This window comes from Argopecten irradians, chromosome 7 (genome assembly GCF_041381155.1).
Source record: "Argopecten irradians isolate NY chromosome 7, Ai_NY, whole genome shotgun sequence".
NCBI lineage: Eukaryota > Metazoa > Mollusca > Bivalvia > Pectinida > Pectinidae > Argopecten > Argopecten irradians.
Window position 1 is genome coordinate 34,403,917 of NC_091140.1, and position 13,676 is coordinate 34,417,592.

Genomic DNA, 13,676 nt, shown 5'->3' on the forward strand with positions numbered 1-13,676 from the left:
AAAAAAAAAAAAACATGTGTGGCGAGTATGAATACATTATGTTACCATAGTAGTATGATACACAATGCCCCCACCAGCCTATTTATGTTGTTCATGTTCTTGATAACTTAATAACTATAAGCCTATGTTAAATTACTAAGTTCTGGGGTCCAGATTTCTGTAAGTGCTGAATACTTTGTCAGCTTTACACAATGATAGAGAATAAATAGTGAATATAACTTCAGGTATATTGAAAATAAACATAAATGGGATCGTCCCATTTATCCTAAGTTATAACAGGATGATGTATACAAACTCACAAAATATATGTAAGAATGTATAATATCCATATAGCATACTATCCAGTCATGTTGCTAATAAATACAGTAGATGTGATTAGATTTCTCAGCTTCTATAGTCAGCGTTGACATCTGAAGCTGGCCCCTACACCTTATCGCTGTGGTGTGTACCTGACATAGTGTTGGGGAAGGGGAGGGACGATAGCTCTAATGACTCCTCAGGGGAGGAGGGACATCCAAATGATAGTTTGTAGGAAGTGAAGCTTAAGTTACAACTTAATTTTATTCAGAGGTTCAAATCACCTAAAGCTCCTGGAACATAATATTACATGGCCCTACTTAAGGAAACCCAAGTTTACACATAATACCTTACATTATTGAAGATGAATAAAAATGGGCATCAAATCCCTAATTTTCGTTTACCCTAAATTGAGCCACTACAATAAAAGCCTACTGCAATTATGTACTAATAAAATAGGTATAAAAAGTGTAAAAAAAATTACACTGGGAACGCAAAGTTTAAGTTACTGATATTTATAGCTTTAATACAGAATAGCTTTATTGGACATCGGATTATATATAAGTGCTACCATTCAACGAGAGACATAGGTAGATTGGTTACAAAATAAATGATAACATTAATCAGAACCTCTCCACAGTTTTACATCCTACAACGATGCTGACCAAATAATATCGTATCCAATTCAACTAGATAAAATGTGTATATGCTTGAAAAAGAATGATTTATGCCATTCATGTTCTTATATGTTCCTATGGAATACCTTATAACATATTGCTTATACCCAGGTATCAATTTAATCTACATGGTATGTCCAGTCTTGTCGAAAACTTTCTTCTCGTATAAAACATCTTTGATCCACACCCCTTTTATTTAACCAAAATCTTTTCTATGAAGTCTCCTCCTTTTGGTATCTTGAGTACTATGATCTGGATTTAATTGTCCAATAACGTACATTGATAACAACTGGTTATGAGATTTCGGAAAATTTGGGATTTTGCACTAAACACGACATAAAATCAAATCATTATCCACTTTTATTCATATAATATAGTAAAATATTTATCAGGTACTATATGTCATATACTATAAAATATATATTTATTATCTGTTTACCTAAGGTACTGAGGCGTATTTTGCATATCTATCCGTACCAAATATACGGAACAACACGGCGTATTAATTTTCAAATACGGGATGGTGTCGGATGTCTCTCTTTACTTGTTCGGGGTTTGGTTCACAAACGTGTCTAGAGAGTCGTCAAACGCTTTCATCCAAGGTGTGTGGTGTTTGATTCCTGGTGATTTGGTATAAATGGAGGTAAATGGAATATCTCTGTAAGTGGCTACATCTTCGTGTTTGTCGTCTTCCCACTTATCAAATACTTCTTTGACGTTTAGATTGTATTTGCATCCAACCTCTTTAGCAAGGTCACAAACAAACGCTGTCTGAAATTTGATATGATCATAACAGTCCTTCAAGACACTTTCCTTCTTTATCCATTCCTGAATATCATGTTCCATACTTTTACGATCAGGAAGTTTCAATTTTCCTCTTACTACTGCGCATGCCCACTCAGCCTGGACGTCAAACATGGTAAAAGTGTAGTACTGATCTTGCATGCCAATATACATGAACTTGTTATTTCCGGCCGTCATCCATAGAGTCCCCTTGTATAACCCGTCTGGGTACAGACGTAGATTCGTCTTTAGTCGGAGATTATCGGACAAATACGGAAAGTGGTATAGGTACCCTGTGCAAAGTATAATGGTGTCTACATCTGCTGTGGTTCCATCTTTGAAATAAATCTTATTTCCGTCAATGTTTGTCAACAAAGGGCGTTCTTCTATCCCCTTTGGCCACTTGAATCCCATGGGTTTTGTTCGCCAGCAACAGATTACATCGCTAGAGCCAGCCTTCCTACATTGCAACGCTAAGTCCTCAGCGGAGTAGCTCGAGCCAACGATGAGAAGACGTTGATCTTTGAACTCTTCTGCTTTTCTAAAATCATGAGAGTGAATTATTCTTCCTCTGAAAGTGTCGATGCCATTAAACTCCGGAACGTTTGGAACGGAAAAGTGACCCGTCGCCACAACGACATGAGAAAACCTCTCGGATGTGACCTTGTCACACTTGAGGTCTTTAACCGTGACGGTGAAGTCATCCGTATCCGTGTTATACGTCACGTGTTTCACCAGCGTGCTGAACTGGATCTGATCTCTAACGTTTGCTTTATTCCAACGACCTAAAGGGAAGAAAACAAAGTATATTTTGTTTGAATTTTGGCTGTTAAATGACACCAACCAGTGGTCGTATTAATCTTAAGCTAATGACTGAACGAAATCAGTATCGAAGATTTCATTTTACAAATTATTAACCAGTAGAATTATTATTCGAAATATGTACAGTAGTACATGTACGTGTTACTGTAGCGATTAAGAGCGATATGGCACGTTTCAACCTAAATGTGACATTTTTCAAAATTCAAAAATGAATATCATAATATGAAGTTTCTTAATGCACATGGTTTACGTCTAACACACAAAAACAATTTTTTTTTGAAAAAAAATCGCAAAAACAACGTTAATTCAGCTGAAAATATCGGATTGTGTCGAAACTTACCTTGCAGGTAGTCGAAGAGCACAGATCGGGGCGGAAAAGACGGAATTACTTTTCCGAAATGATCTTCGAATGTATAGTCAGGGAATTCTAAGCATTCCTTAGGACCATTACTCCAGAGATCACGATACATGCTTCCATGACAAGGCTCGCCATATTCATCCAAACCTGTGATCGAGAATAAGCAGTGAAGTAATATATTGAACCGTTCGAAAGCTTTGGTTTGATTAATTAAGAATACACTTGCGGAAATATCAACATTTGCAGAATGTAGTGTTTATTTCACGTGTTTTTGTCATCATTTTAATGAGACAGGGACAGGGGGAATAATGGTGTACAAGTAGTAAAACTAATGCCCTTATTTTGTTCGGATGATAGCGCCTGACATATTAGGTTCACATGTGTTTTAGCGCAGGTGCACAAACCTTACACACCTCTCGCTTCTATCATGACACATGCTGTGCCGACAGGCCTTGATAGCGACTGTGGTGACAGGTTACAAAATTTAACGTTAGAAATTTACTACCACTCACTCCAACATAGTGTCAAACTCCCCATAGGCTTTCGCTCATTTGCATATGAGTTGTTTAACAAGTTGCTTTCATTAACAAAGGAAAATCAATACGTGGAGCAAAGTGGAAGTTGTTACCACAAAAGGATTTTTGTAATAAGGAAATGTAATTAGAAAATCTTGTCTGAGCGAAGCAAAGTTATTTAAACAAAGTTATACTATACGCTACCAGTATGTTTAAAAGTTTGAAACTACCTGGTAGTTCTGTCCATAATGACTGTGACTGTACACAACACAATGTAAGGCGCATTTTGGTATCCACTCATCAGAACAACTTTAATGGTGGATCTTCTGTGACATCAAAAGCACTACCATCACCTTGATTTTCTTCCGAGATGCACGTAATTCGAGAAATTATGTATATTTAAAGTCAAATAATTAGTAAAGTGTATAGTCAAATTTTATTTTGGTAATAAACTATGCTGAGAAATATATTAACATAAAAACAGCAAACTGTATTGTAAAGTGTTGAGGAAAACTACAATATATTTTTTTTCAAATGTAGTAGCATGATCTCGACCACTATCAGTTGAATCAGGTTTCTCCTGTCAAAATTTTAAATCGTTGTTAAGGTGATGCAATTACAGATATATTCCAGATTTATCTATGACTTTTACAAAACCTTTTTAATAAAACAGGCATTAATTTAAAGATGCTCCATCGCTGACAGAGCATAAACGATTTCTCATTTGAACAATAATTGGTGTTCAATCGTGTTTATAAATTAGCACAGAAAAAATATTGTTAAGGTGATGCGCAATCAGTACTTCATTCCATATAGGATATAGTGCCACGGAATTTTTTCGGGATGCAATTAATTATTTTTCATACTCTTAACTTGATTTAAAATTAGCTCAAACTTTTTTGGTAATAAGTAAGTAACTTTTGTAACTTAAGAAAAATAATTAATCGCCTGCTCCTGTTTTTGATAGTGAAAAAATACCATTTGTCAGCGGTGGAGCATCTTTAAAATTACAATTATAGATAACGAAAATATTATTTTTGTTCAATTAAATAGATTGAAAGTTCAAACAGTTTCGTACAATGATACTTTCAGTTAGCGCTATCATGATAACGACCTTTCCAGAACTGTAGTATTTAAATTCACATCAATTTCCTTTACTGTATCATTTTCTTTTTATCAGTTCTCCTTTTGAGCCACATGTATTAACAGATTTATTGCCCACATCACACGCCCTGTCGCCTTCTCTGTGACATGATGCGGTCTCAGTATAGTTACAGCGGAACATTCAAATGTAGATAACGTGATTAATATAAATACATTATAGCGAATTCATACATTTTAGTTAATAATATTTTATTGTGACACATCTGTCAAATGCTAACATTTATTTTAATATGATACATACATGTACATTGTAGATAAATAATGTAGCTCTAGTACATGTAACGTTAGACATCTCTGATAAATTCACATTAAATGTACGCTTACATTTTTTATACATTGCAAAGTCAAACCAAACTTATTAACTTAGAATAAAGTTTTTTTTTATGAATATACGTTACTTCTTACATGCACCAATTAGTTTGGAATGATGCTGGTTGATGTGCATTGTTTATAGGTAAATGGAATTTGCATGGTGTATACAACTAGCGAGAATAACTATATAATTAGTGTAATTGGCAGCAATCTGAACCCGCTCAAGGCCTTTACCGCAAATCCCTGGCTTGTGATACATATGTAGTTATTTTTCTTGTCAATCAAAACTAAATTAACGTAAAATTGTTCACACAATTATAATACTTACTACTTTTTTTAAATGCATATATTTTACTTCTTAATGCACTAATAAGATACATAAATGTAAATATGTATTTACAGTGTAGGATGAGGCTGGTTTATAAGCTATTGGTGTAAGATGACAGCAAGTTAACCCCACTAGGCGCATTGTTCTTCTGGCAAGATTAACTATTAGTGCATTTGACAGCAAGCTGACCCCACTCAAGACTTTTTACCGGAAGTTCCCTACACTAGCGCATGCGTATAGTTAATTTTCCCCATAGGCAAAACTAATACTGCGTGGGGCCCCACGCAAATAACTTTACTGCCTGGACGCTCAAGCGTCCAGGCAATGAACCTACAATATACATGTGTTAGTACTGTGGCACCCAAACTCGTCGGTGATAACATATCGCCTGCAAAGCTTTCATAGTATGTCGGTAATATCCTATTTATCTCATACCTACACGTGTGGACTGGCCACCAGACCCTAAGACTTTCTCAGTAGAGTTCTTTACTAGATTATCTCCCCTTAGTTTAAAACTCTAGAATCAGGCACGTAATAGAGACAAAAATAATTTAGCCAAATTTTAGTGATTTTTTTATTATTCTAGAGACTGGTGGCCAGTCTACTACACGTGTAATAGTGGCTGGTCTAGTGCAATACACTTATGTCGCCTCAGGCTGTATTGTATGGCTTATCATGCAATAGAGCCTAAAGGCTCATGGAACATCAAATTATTAAACTCGTTTGATAAATGTCATATCACATAGTCACTCATGCATGATTCCCTATGAATTAGAACTTTACAAACGTCGGTAAATATGGGAAGGCAAAATGTAAAGAACACTTTTAATGTAGGGCAAGTCATAGACCACACAACTGATCTGTGGGCTATTATAAATTGAATATTCTCAGTGAACGTAAACTAGAAAATCCTCTTGTTTGCCAAGTGCAAACTGGATGCTTTTGTAAAAACCGGTTGGGAAATGAACAAAAAACCCAGTTTATGTGCAACCTATTTGTGAATCGTATGTATACACTGTAATGACGAAACATGTGTTTTATGTTATGACACCTAATGGAGTCAAGACAAAATAGGTTACGATCTTCATATCAGAATGACAAAAAAAAAATTACTGACGTACCTGTTCTCCACGTATAATTCCACAATCCACCCCAATTAGATTGCTTTTCGTAGCATACGACATCTAGATCTACGTCTCCGTCTTGCTGGTATTTTTTGTTCTGGTATAAAAAGGACATACCACATGGGCCTGCCCCAATCACACATACCCTTGGTGTAGTAGCCATGGTTAATCGGAGCAAATGTGTGTTCCCACTCAGGACTACTGCGTTGGATTTTGATGTACATTACGAGTCGAGCGTCGAGAGAGACTTGTATACAAGATACTCAGTAACGTCTGGACTGTTACCGGTGTAGGTAGGATTCTTACACATCGGTCCGCCGTTAGGTTTTTATGCCTTGCTAAAAATTGTTACTTATATAATGCTTACAAAGATGACGAAATTATATTTTGTTCATGGAAATATTATATTAGGCGGGACGAATGACATTTTGATACCATTGTTTCGGTTCACATGCTATATAGAAAAACGTGAAGATGTAGCAACGGAAAAAATATACTCAACAAGTTGAATCCTCGATTTTGTAGGAAGTGAAAGATTGCTAATGTTATTCTCCGAAATTACATTTATACGTGTTATTTTACTGTCAATTTATTATTTTTCATGGGCGATTAATTAATCATGAATTCCGCTTTTGATCAAAACATAATTAAAGTACAAAAGAAAATTTATTTTTAAGGAATATATAAATGGTAGTTACGTGTATGTGATCATAGAATGATGTTACCTGACTGCATCGAGTCTCTTTCGGGTAGTACGATAACAAGTTCATAGCATCAATCGAACAGTATTGTTCAAACAAAGATAGTTTTCAGAGTCTATCAAAATATGATTTATATGACTCGTGAAGTACGGATTCTTTGTGATTATGATTCACATGCAATCATTACTGCATATACTCATTCAGATTATCAATGTAACGCTTCTAAAATTTGCAGCACCACGTGGTGCCATAACCGTAGTAGCTGATGCATTACAATGGCACTTCCTAATTTAATAAACGAGCTGGACATGACAAATAAAGGATTTCGTTATTCAAATATGTATTAAGGTCATTGAACAACGGGAACACCTCAAACACCAAATATGTAGTGTGGTTGTAAACATAGATATTAGGTATGTGTAATGGTATCGTCCAAAATAAATGTTAGCGGGTTATAAGTGCCGTTTCTTCTATATTTGAACATTAATTATGACTTCTATCGAATTTCAAAGTTATATGTGCTATTACTAGCCGAAAATTTTGATCTGTTATTTTTTCTTCCATACTCTAATGAAAGCCAAAAGGTTTGATGAATTAAGCTGTAGAAATCATTCATGGGCAGACTAACATGTATGGTAGCGTAAAATGTTAGTGACAACACATTTATGCACTGTTAGATTCATTTGTATGCATTATTTAAGTTAAAATGATAACATACCTGCATAATTCACTTCCTACTTACACTGTTAAAAGAGAAATAAAATTGTAGACCATGCCTTGGCTTCAAGGTCTGATCGTATGGATTTATTTCACTGCGTTGTAGATGTAAATATAACGATTTGTGGTAGCTCATTTTTGTTCTTATACAATAAAAGTCTCTGCATTATAAATTCAGGTAACATTTTGATCGTTAATAACATCGAAAACTCTTCTTGATTACGTGAGTATGACAAATACACCACATATAACTTTAAGGATAAATGTCATAATCGAAGCCTATAATATATACACTTATTGATCATCATTACATATATATATACGTTTCAAAACGTGTAATAACGTAATTTTCCATACCGGTACAATAACAATCTACATCCCACACTAGATTGAATCTGTGAAATAGACCAGAGAGACCGAACTACATTCCACAATAGATTGATGTTTTAGTCTGTTTCACATACATAAAGGAATATCAGATTACATCCAGGGATAAATATACTTTATTGGTAGGGCGCTACTGTCTTTTTATCTCTTGACTTAATGGATATAGGTTGCTGTGTAGTGATATTGATATACATTTTGTCGCTAACTTATCTATTCTGGGTCACATTGACCTAGTTGCTTTTATAACAAGCAATGCACAGGCAAACTCCCGATTTAGTATTTTTAAATTTTTATTTCTTAAAATTTTAATTCCTGGTGATTTGGTAAAAACGGAGGTAAATGCAAAATTCCTGTAAGTCGCTACATCTTCATTTTTATCGTCTTCCTATTTGTCGAACAACACTTTGACGTCAGATTGTATTTGCATCAAAACAAAGGCTGTCTGGAATTTGATATGATCATAGCAATCCTTGAACAAACTTTCTTTCTTGATCTATTTTTGAATGCCCTGCTCCATATTTTTAAGATCAGGAAGTTTCAATTTTCCTCTTAACACTGTGCATGCCCATTCATTCAAACATGGTAAAAGTGTAGTACTGATCTTGTATGCTAATATACATGAACTTGTAATATCCTGTTGTGATCCACAGAGTCCCCTCGTATAACCCGTCTGGGTACAGCCGTAGGTTCGTCTTTAATCGGAGATTCTCGGACAAATACGGAAAGTGGTATAGGTACCCAGTGCAAGGTATAATGGCGTCTACATCTGCTGTGGTTCCGTCTTTGAATAAATCCTATTCCCGTCGACTTTCGTCTACAAAGGGCGTTCTTCTATCCCCTTCGGCCACTTGAATGCCATGGGTTTTGTTCGCCAGCAACAGATTACATCGCCAGAGCCAGCCTTCCTACATTGCATAGCGATGTCCTCAGCGGAATAGCTCGAGCCAACAAACAATAGACGTTGATCTTTGAACTCTTCTGCTTTTCAGAATCATGCCAGTAAATGATGCATCCTCTGAAGGTTTCAATGCCATCAAATTCTGGAACATTTGGAACTGAAAGGTGACCTGCGTTATAACGACATGAGAAAACGTCTCAGGTGGAAGGACCTTGTCACGCTTCAGGTCTTTAACCGTGACGGTGAAGTCATCCGTATCCGAGTTATACGTCACGTGATTTCCCGGCGTGCTAAACTGGATCTGATCTCTAACGTTTGCTTACCTAAAAGAGAGCATTTTTTTTTGATCGTTGACATTCAAATTACGCTAACCAATTGTATCTATCTAGATCTAATATCGAACGTAATTTGTAACATTACAAGTAATTTAATTGGACAGATAATTAATCTCGTGAGTTATATTCGATCTGTCTAGGAGGTATGCTGTAGCGAACAAAAATCTTTATTAATGACTACTTATTTGATGTATTTAGTACCACGTACCTTGTAGGAAGTCGAAGTGCACGGGGTGGATACGAAGGTATCACTTTTCCGAAATGATCCTTGAATGTATAATCCGGATATTCTATGGTCTCTTTTGGACCGTTGCTCCATTTTTTGTATTTATTTTATCTAATAATATTTTTTATAGAATCAAATTTACCATTTGTGTTTTTTAGTTCTGCACCTGCCCCAATCACACATACTGTACCCTCGGCTTAATAGCCATGTTTATACAGAGACCGCAGCACCATACGTACGTTAAGTGAATGTTTCTTCCCCTGCAAGAAGCTGATGGATAATTCATGAGCAAATTATTTATGAATAAAATTCATTAGTATTCTTCAATTATTCATGAATATTTTAATACAATTCAAGTCCTTAAAACTTTATGAATAATTTAAGAAAAAAATTTTTTTTGAACATTTATTAATCCTTTCATTCATGAATTCATGAACGTTCATGAATCTCTTTTATTAATGAAATCAAAAACATTCATGACAACCCATTCATGAAAATTCATAGATAGTTAATGAATATTAAACTATATAATGAATTATTCATATTAGAACAATATTCTAGTAATAAAAGAACGCGCAATGATTACTACCTAACTCATTCACATTATCCATTCACCGTTTATAAAGTCTGATACATAACGTGGCATAACAACATAATCTGAGCCAATTACCATAAGAATAACAAAAGCATAAATTTAGGAAGCGTGCTGGACACATCTGGTTGGCAATTAATATAAGGTATATTGTTTTCCCTCTGTCCATTTTCTAATATGTATAAAGGCCTTTGCTGAATGGAACACCAAGAACACCCAATATGTATTATGTTTGTAAACATAGATGGTATCGTCCAAAGTGCAAACAAAGGACACTCGACCCCTTGCACTAAAGTTAAACCACAAATTTTCTTGTCTCCATTTAGGACCAAGTATATACACTGTATATATATTATGTCCCTTTCGTTTCCTTGGTAATACAGACCATTCTTAAAACTGAGTTTTTGTCAGTCAACAATGAATGAGAAGTCATTTGGTTACATTGTACTAAAAGTTATCATTAACCATTGAGGTGCAAGCCAGAAACAAAAAATAACCAGATGTACATTGAGCTAGACATTATGCATGAAATATTAAACAAAATTCACACCAACATATGCATATTTTACGTAGCTCTGTATCCCGTTCCAAAAACATCATGCATACTTTTACTTTATCCATTACAGAGTTTTCTTTCGTATCACACTTCGTTGTATTAGAGTGATTGTATCAGTTTACAATAATGATCATAATAATACAATGTACATTTTGTATATAGTATTACAAACAAACGGACAATTACAGCGTCGTCTGTTTAGGTTTACATATATAAATACTATTGAAACCAACATCTTTTTTTCAATACAATGAGTTCATTATTACAATTCATTCAGTAACGTTAAGCCATTCACTCTAAAATAACCCGATATGGTGATAATTAATCAAAAGAAAAAGAAAAAAAACAGGTCTACGACAGACTTCTCTATTCTCAGTTTATAGGAAAGATGCTCCACCGCCGGCAGAGCAAGCACGCTACCTATTACTGTGAAATCATTTATTTTCGTTGGGCTCAATTTTCGTGGATTCTAAAATTTTACAATTTCGTTGGCACTTAATTTCGTGGAGAAGACCGTGCACATTACACAGTCAATTATTTGTTGGTACATGTAGATGAAGTCTATGAAATTCTGAAAAACTATCTTTGTTTGAACAATATTTTCCAACTTTGAACTTGTCATGCTTGTCCCTGACATTGATTTTATGTACATGTAGTGAGGTACTAATCATCCTACCATGTATGAACGCATAAACTTACATGACATTGGTATAGGTATATGTATTTTCGTGGGGTTGTATATTCGTTGATTTTGGTCAAAAACGAAATCCACAAAAATTAAACTCCCACGAAAATTAATGATTTTACAGTATTTGAACAATACGTTATGTTTAATTGTGTTTGTATGAGTCTAACTAATATAAAAATGCATATTAAAATTATTTTGCTTTTGGTTTATACACTATCCATATAGGGCAAAGTGTCATGACATTTTTAATAATTTTACCTTGAATTGAAATTGGAAGCTCTAAACTTTTCAATGGTGGTAATGGTGTAAATAAGTCAATTTTGTAACACCAGAAAAACACTTATTCTTTGCTCAAGATTTTATTAGAGAAAAAATGCCATTCGTCGGCGATGGACCGACTTTAAGCACTAAACGCTAAAGGTTAAAGCGTTCCACATTAATTTTATATTATGATTATTATTTTTTGAGGAACAATCAGACACTTTATGATCAAAATACAATGTAAATAATACGTGGTAGATTACTTCTATATTCTTCATCAACTGAAAATCAGTTTAACCCCTCACACCCCAATGCATTTCATGTTGAGGATGAATTTCCTTATCAATGGCCGACTGGAAAAAAAACTCAATCAGGTTCAACTTTCGAGGACAACACAAGCAGTTTAAAAAAAAAAAAAACAAGAAGTAGGTGATACGGTTAGGGAATTTCTTTTCTTTCTTTCTTTCCTTTATTTTCTGGTGTTTGAAATTTAACTTCTTTGTATTCCTTTGATTATCGCATTTCTATAAATAACGGCGACAAGGACTTAAAAAATATACCTATAAATACTTGGTGGCGAATTAGCACAACCATAATAGATAAATTATACAATACATGTCCATGATGGTATTACTCATTAACTGTGTTTGTTAAAAAACACATATAATCCGCAATGATAGAAATGCGAGAACAAACCAATTTTAAGTTCGCTGCACCAATGCAAATGTCCAAAAAATATGCACTACGAATGCTTAATTACACAAGTTTAGTCGTTTCCAGTTATAAAGGGGAAAAAAAAAGCTAAAGGCCCACGTACCTTTCCGAAAAACTGCTTTTAAATTTTTTAAAATGGGAATGTAAAACGAGAATCGATAATTGTGTAGAGTCGCAAAAAGTTATTAACTTTACCGTTAATACTACACTCATCATCATCTCCTGAAACAAAAATAATTAAAATAAATAAAATGTTAATTTTCATAACGCGGGTCGTCTTATGTTTCCCGCCGACGTCCTAATTACCGCGCGGTAGTTGAATACTACTGCGCCAGACGGCAAAACAGCGAAATGAATCTCCACAGTTTTCATATATTACGCAGGAAATCTTGCATTTGTTTGGTGTTGTAACCTCATCTTAGGCCATCGATAGGTATTTTTCTTATGTTATTAATGTTTTTAAGAAACCTATAAAATTTGCTCCGCAAAGGTAGTGGGCCTTTAAGTTTGATAATAAAACGCGTTCGTTTATACGTCTGTATAGAGTAAAGAATAAATATTTTGATAAACAGTTGATGATTTTTGGGGAATTTCTTCTGGTGTGTTGTAATCAGCAACCGATTAAACAATGACAGTATCTGACTGCCGATAAACCAAATATACAAAGATATATATACTTCTTCAATTTTAAGAATACATTGATATTATTCAACGAATTCTCACATTGACTTAAACTCAGTGTTTATGTGACCTCTTGAACTCTGAAGAAATAATTAGCACACCAAAATCTACATGTAACTGCCAATGTTAATAATGAGAATTATCATACATTGGGTTTAATAGCCATACATAGGTACTGTACACATGTACAGTGACAATATAAATATCGGCTATTAACGGGCACGAAATTCAATCTGACGTCATTTCAAAAACGATGAAGGGACATCAAGAAACCAAGACGTTACGCCCACAAGAGTTTGATAATTAGATAAAGTTTGTATCAATGTACATCCAAAAACAGTGCCCATGGACCATTTTATACGATTTTAAAAGCAAAAAGTATCGTTCTTTCCAACGACAGTAATCTGTTTCTTAAGACTTCCTAAAAGTATGGCTTTTGGCCGCTAAAGCGCAGGCGTGGTAGATTTTTCTTCGATTTTTTTTTTGTGTTGAGGAGCTTTCCACCTTTCGCAATATATACGTACTTTGTAGAATGTGAGT

At 34.6% G+C, this 13,676-nt stretch overlaps 1 protein-coding gene and 1 pseudogene across 1 annotated transcript; both read right to left on the reverse strand.

Annotated features, from left to right (window-relative positions):
* Positions 1 to 1,321: 1,321 nt before the first annotated feature.
* LOC138328244 (trimethylamine monooxygenase-like) lies at positions 1,322 to 6,616 on the reverse strand. The gene is made up of 3 exons (XM_069274958.1): positions 6,378 to 6,616; positions 2,920 to 3,084; positions 1,322 to 2,542 (listed from the first exon to the last, which is right to left on the reverse strand). The coding sequence occupies exons 1-3, from the start codon at positions 6,541 to 6,543 to the stop codon at positions 1,515 to 1,517; spliced, it is 1,359 nt and encodes a 452-aa protein (XP_069131059.1). The 5' UTR covers positions 6,544 to 6,616; the 3' UTR covers positions 1,322 to 1,514.
* A 1,789-nt stretch (positions 6,617 to 8,405) lies between these two features.
* On the reverse strand, positions 8,406 to 9,852 carry LOC138327170 (trimethylamine monooxygenase-like; annotated as a pseudogene).
* Positions 9,853 to 13,676: the final 3,824 nt, after the last annotated feature.

Coding starts and splice junctions, on each gene's coding strand:
- LOC138328244 (XM_069274958.1), bottom strand. CDS start 6,543: ATGGCTACTACACCAAGGGTATGTGTGATTGGGGCAGGCCCATGTGGT. Junction 3,085..6,377: donor GAATTATACGTGGAGAACAG/GTACGTCAGTAA, acceptor TCTCGATCACAG/GTTTGGATGAATATGGCGAG. Junction 2,543..2,919: donor GCTCTTCGACTACCTGCAAG/GTAAGTTTCGAC, acceptor TCTTCCCTTTAG/GTCGTTGGAATAAAGCAAAC.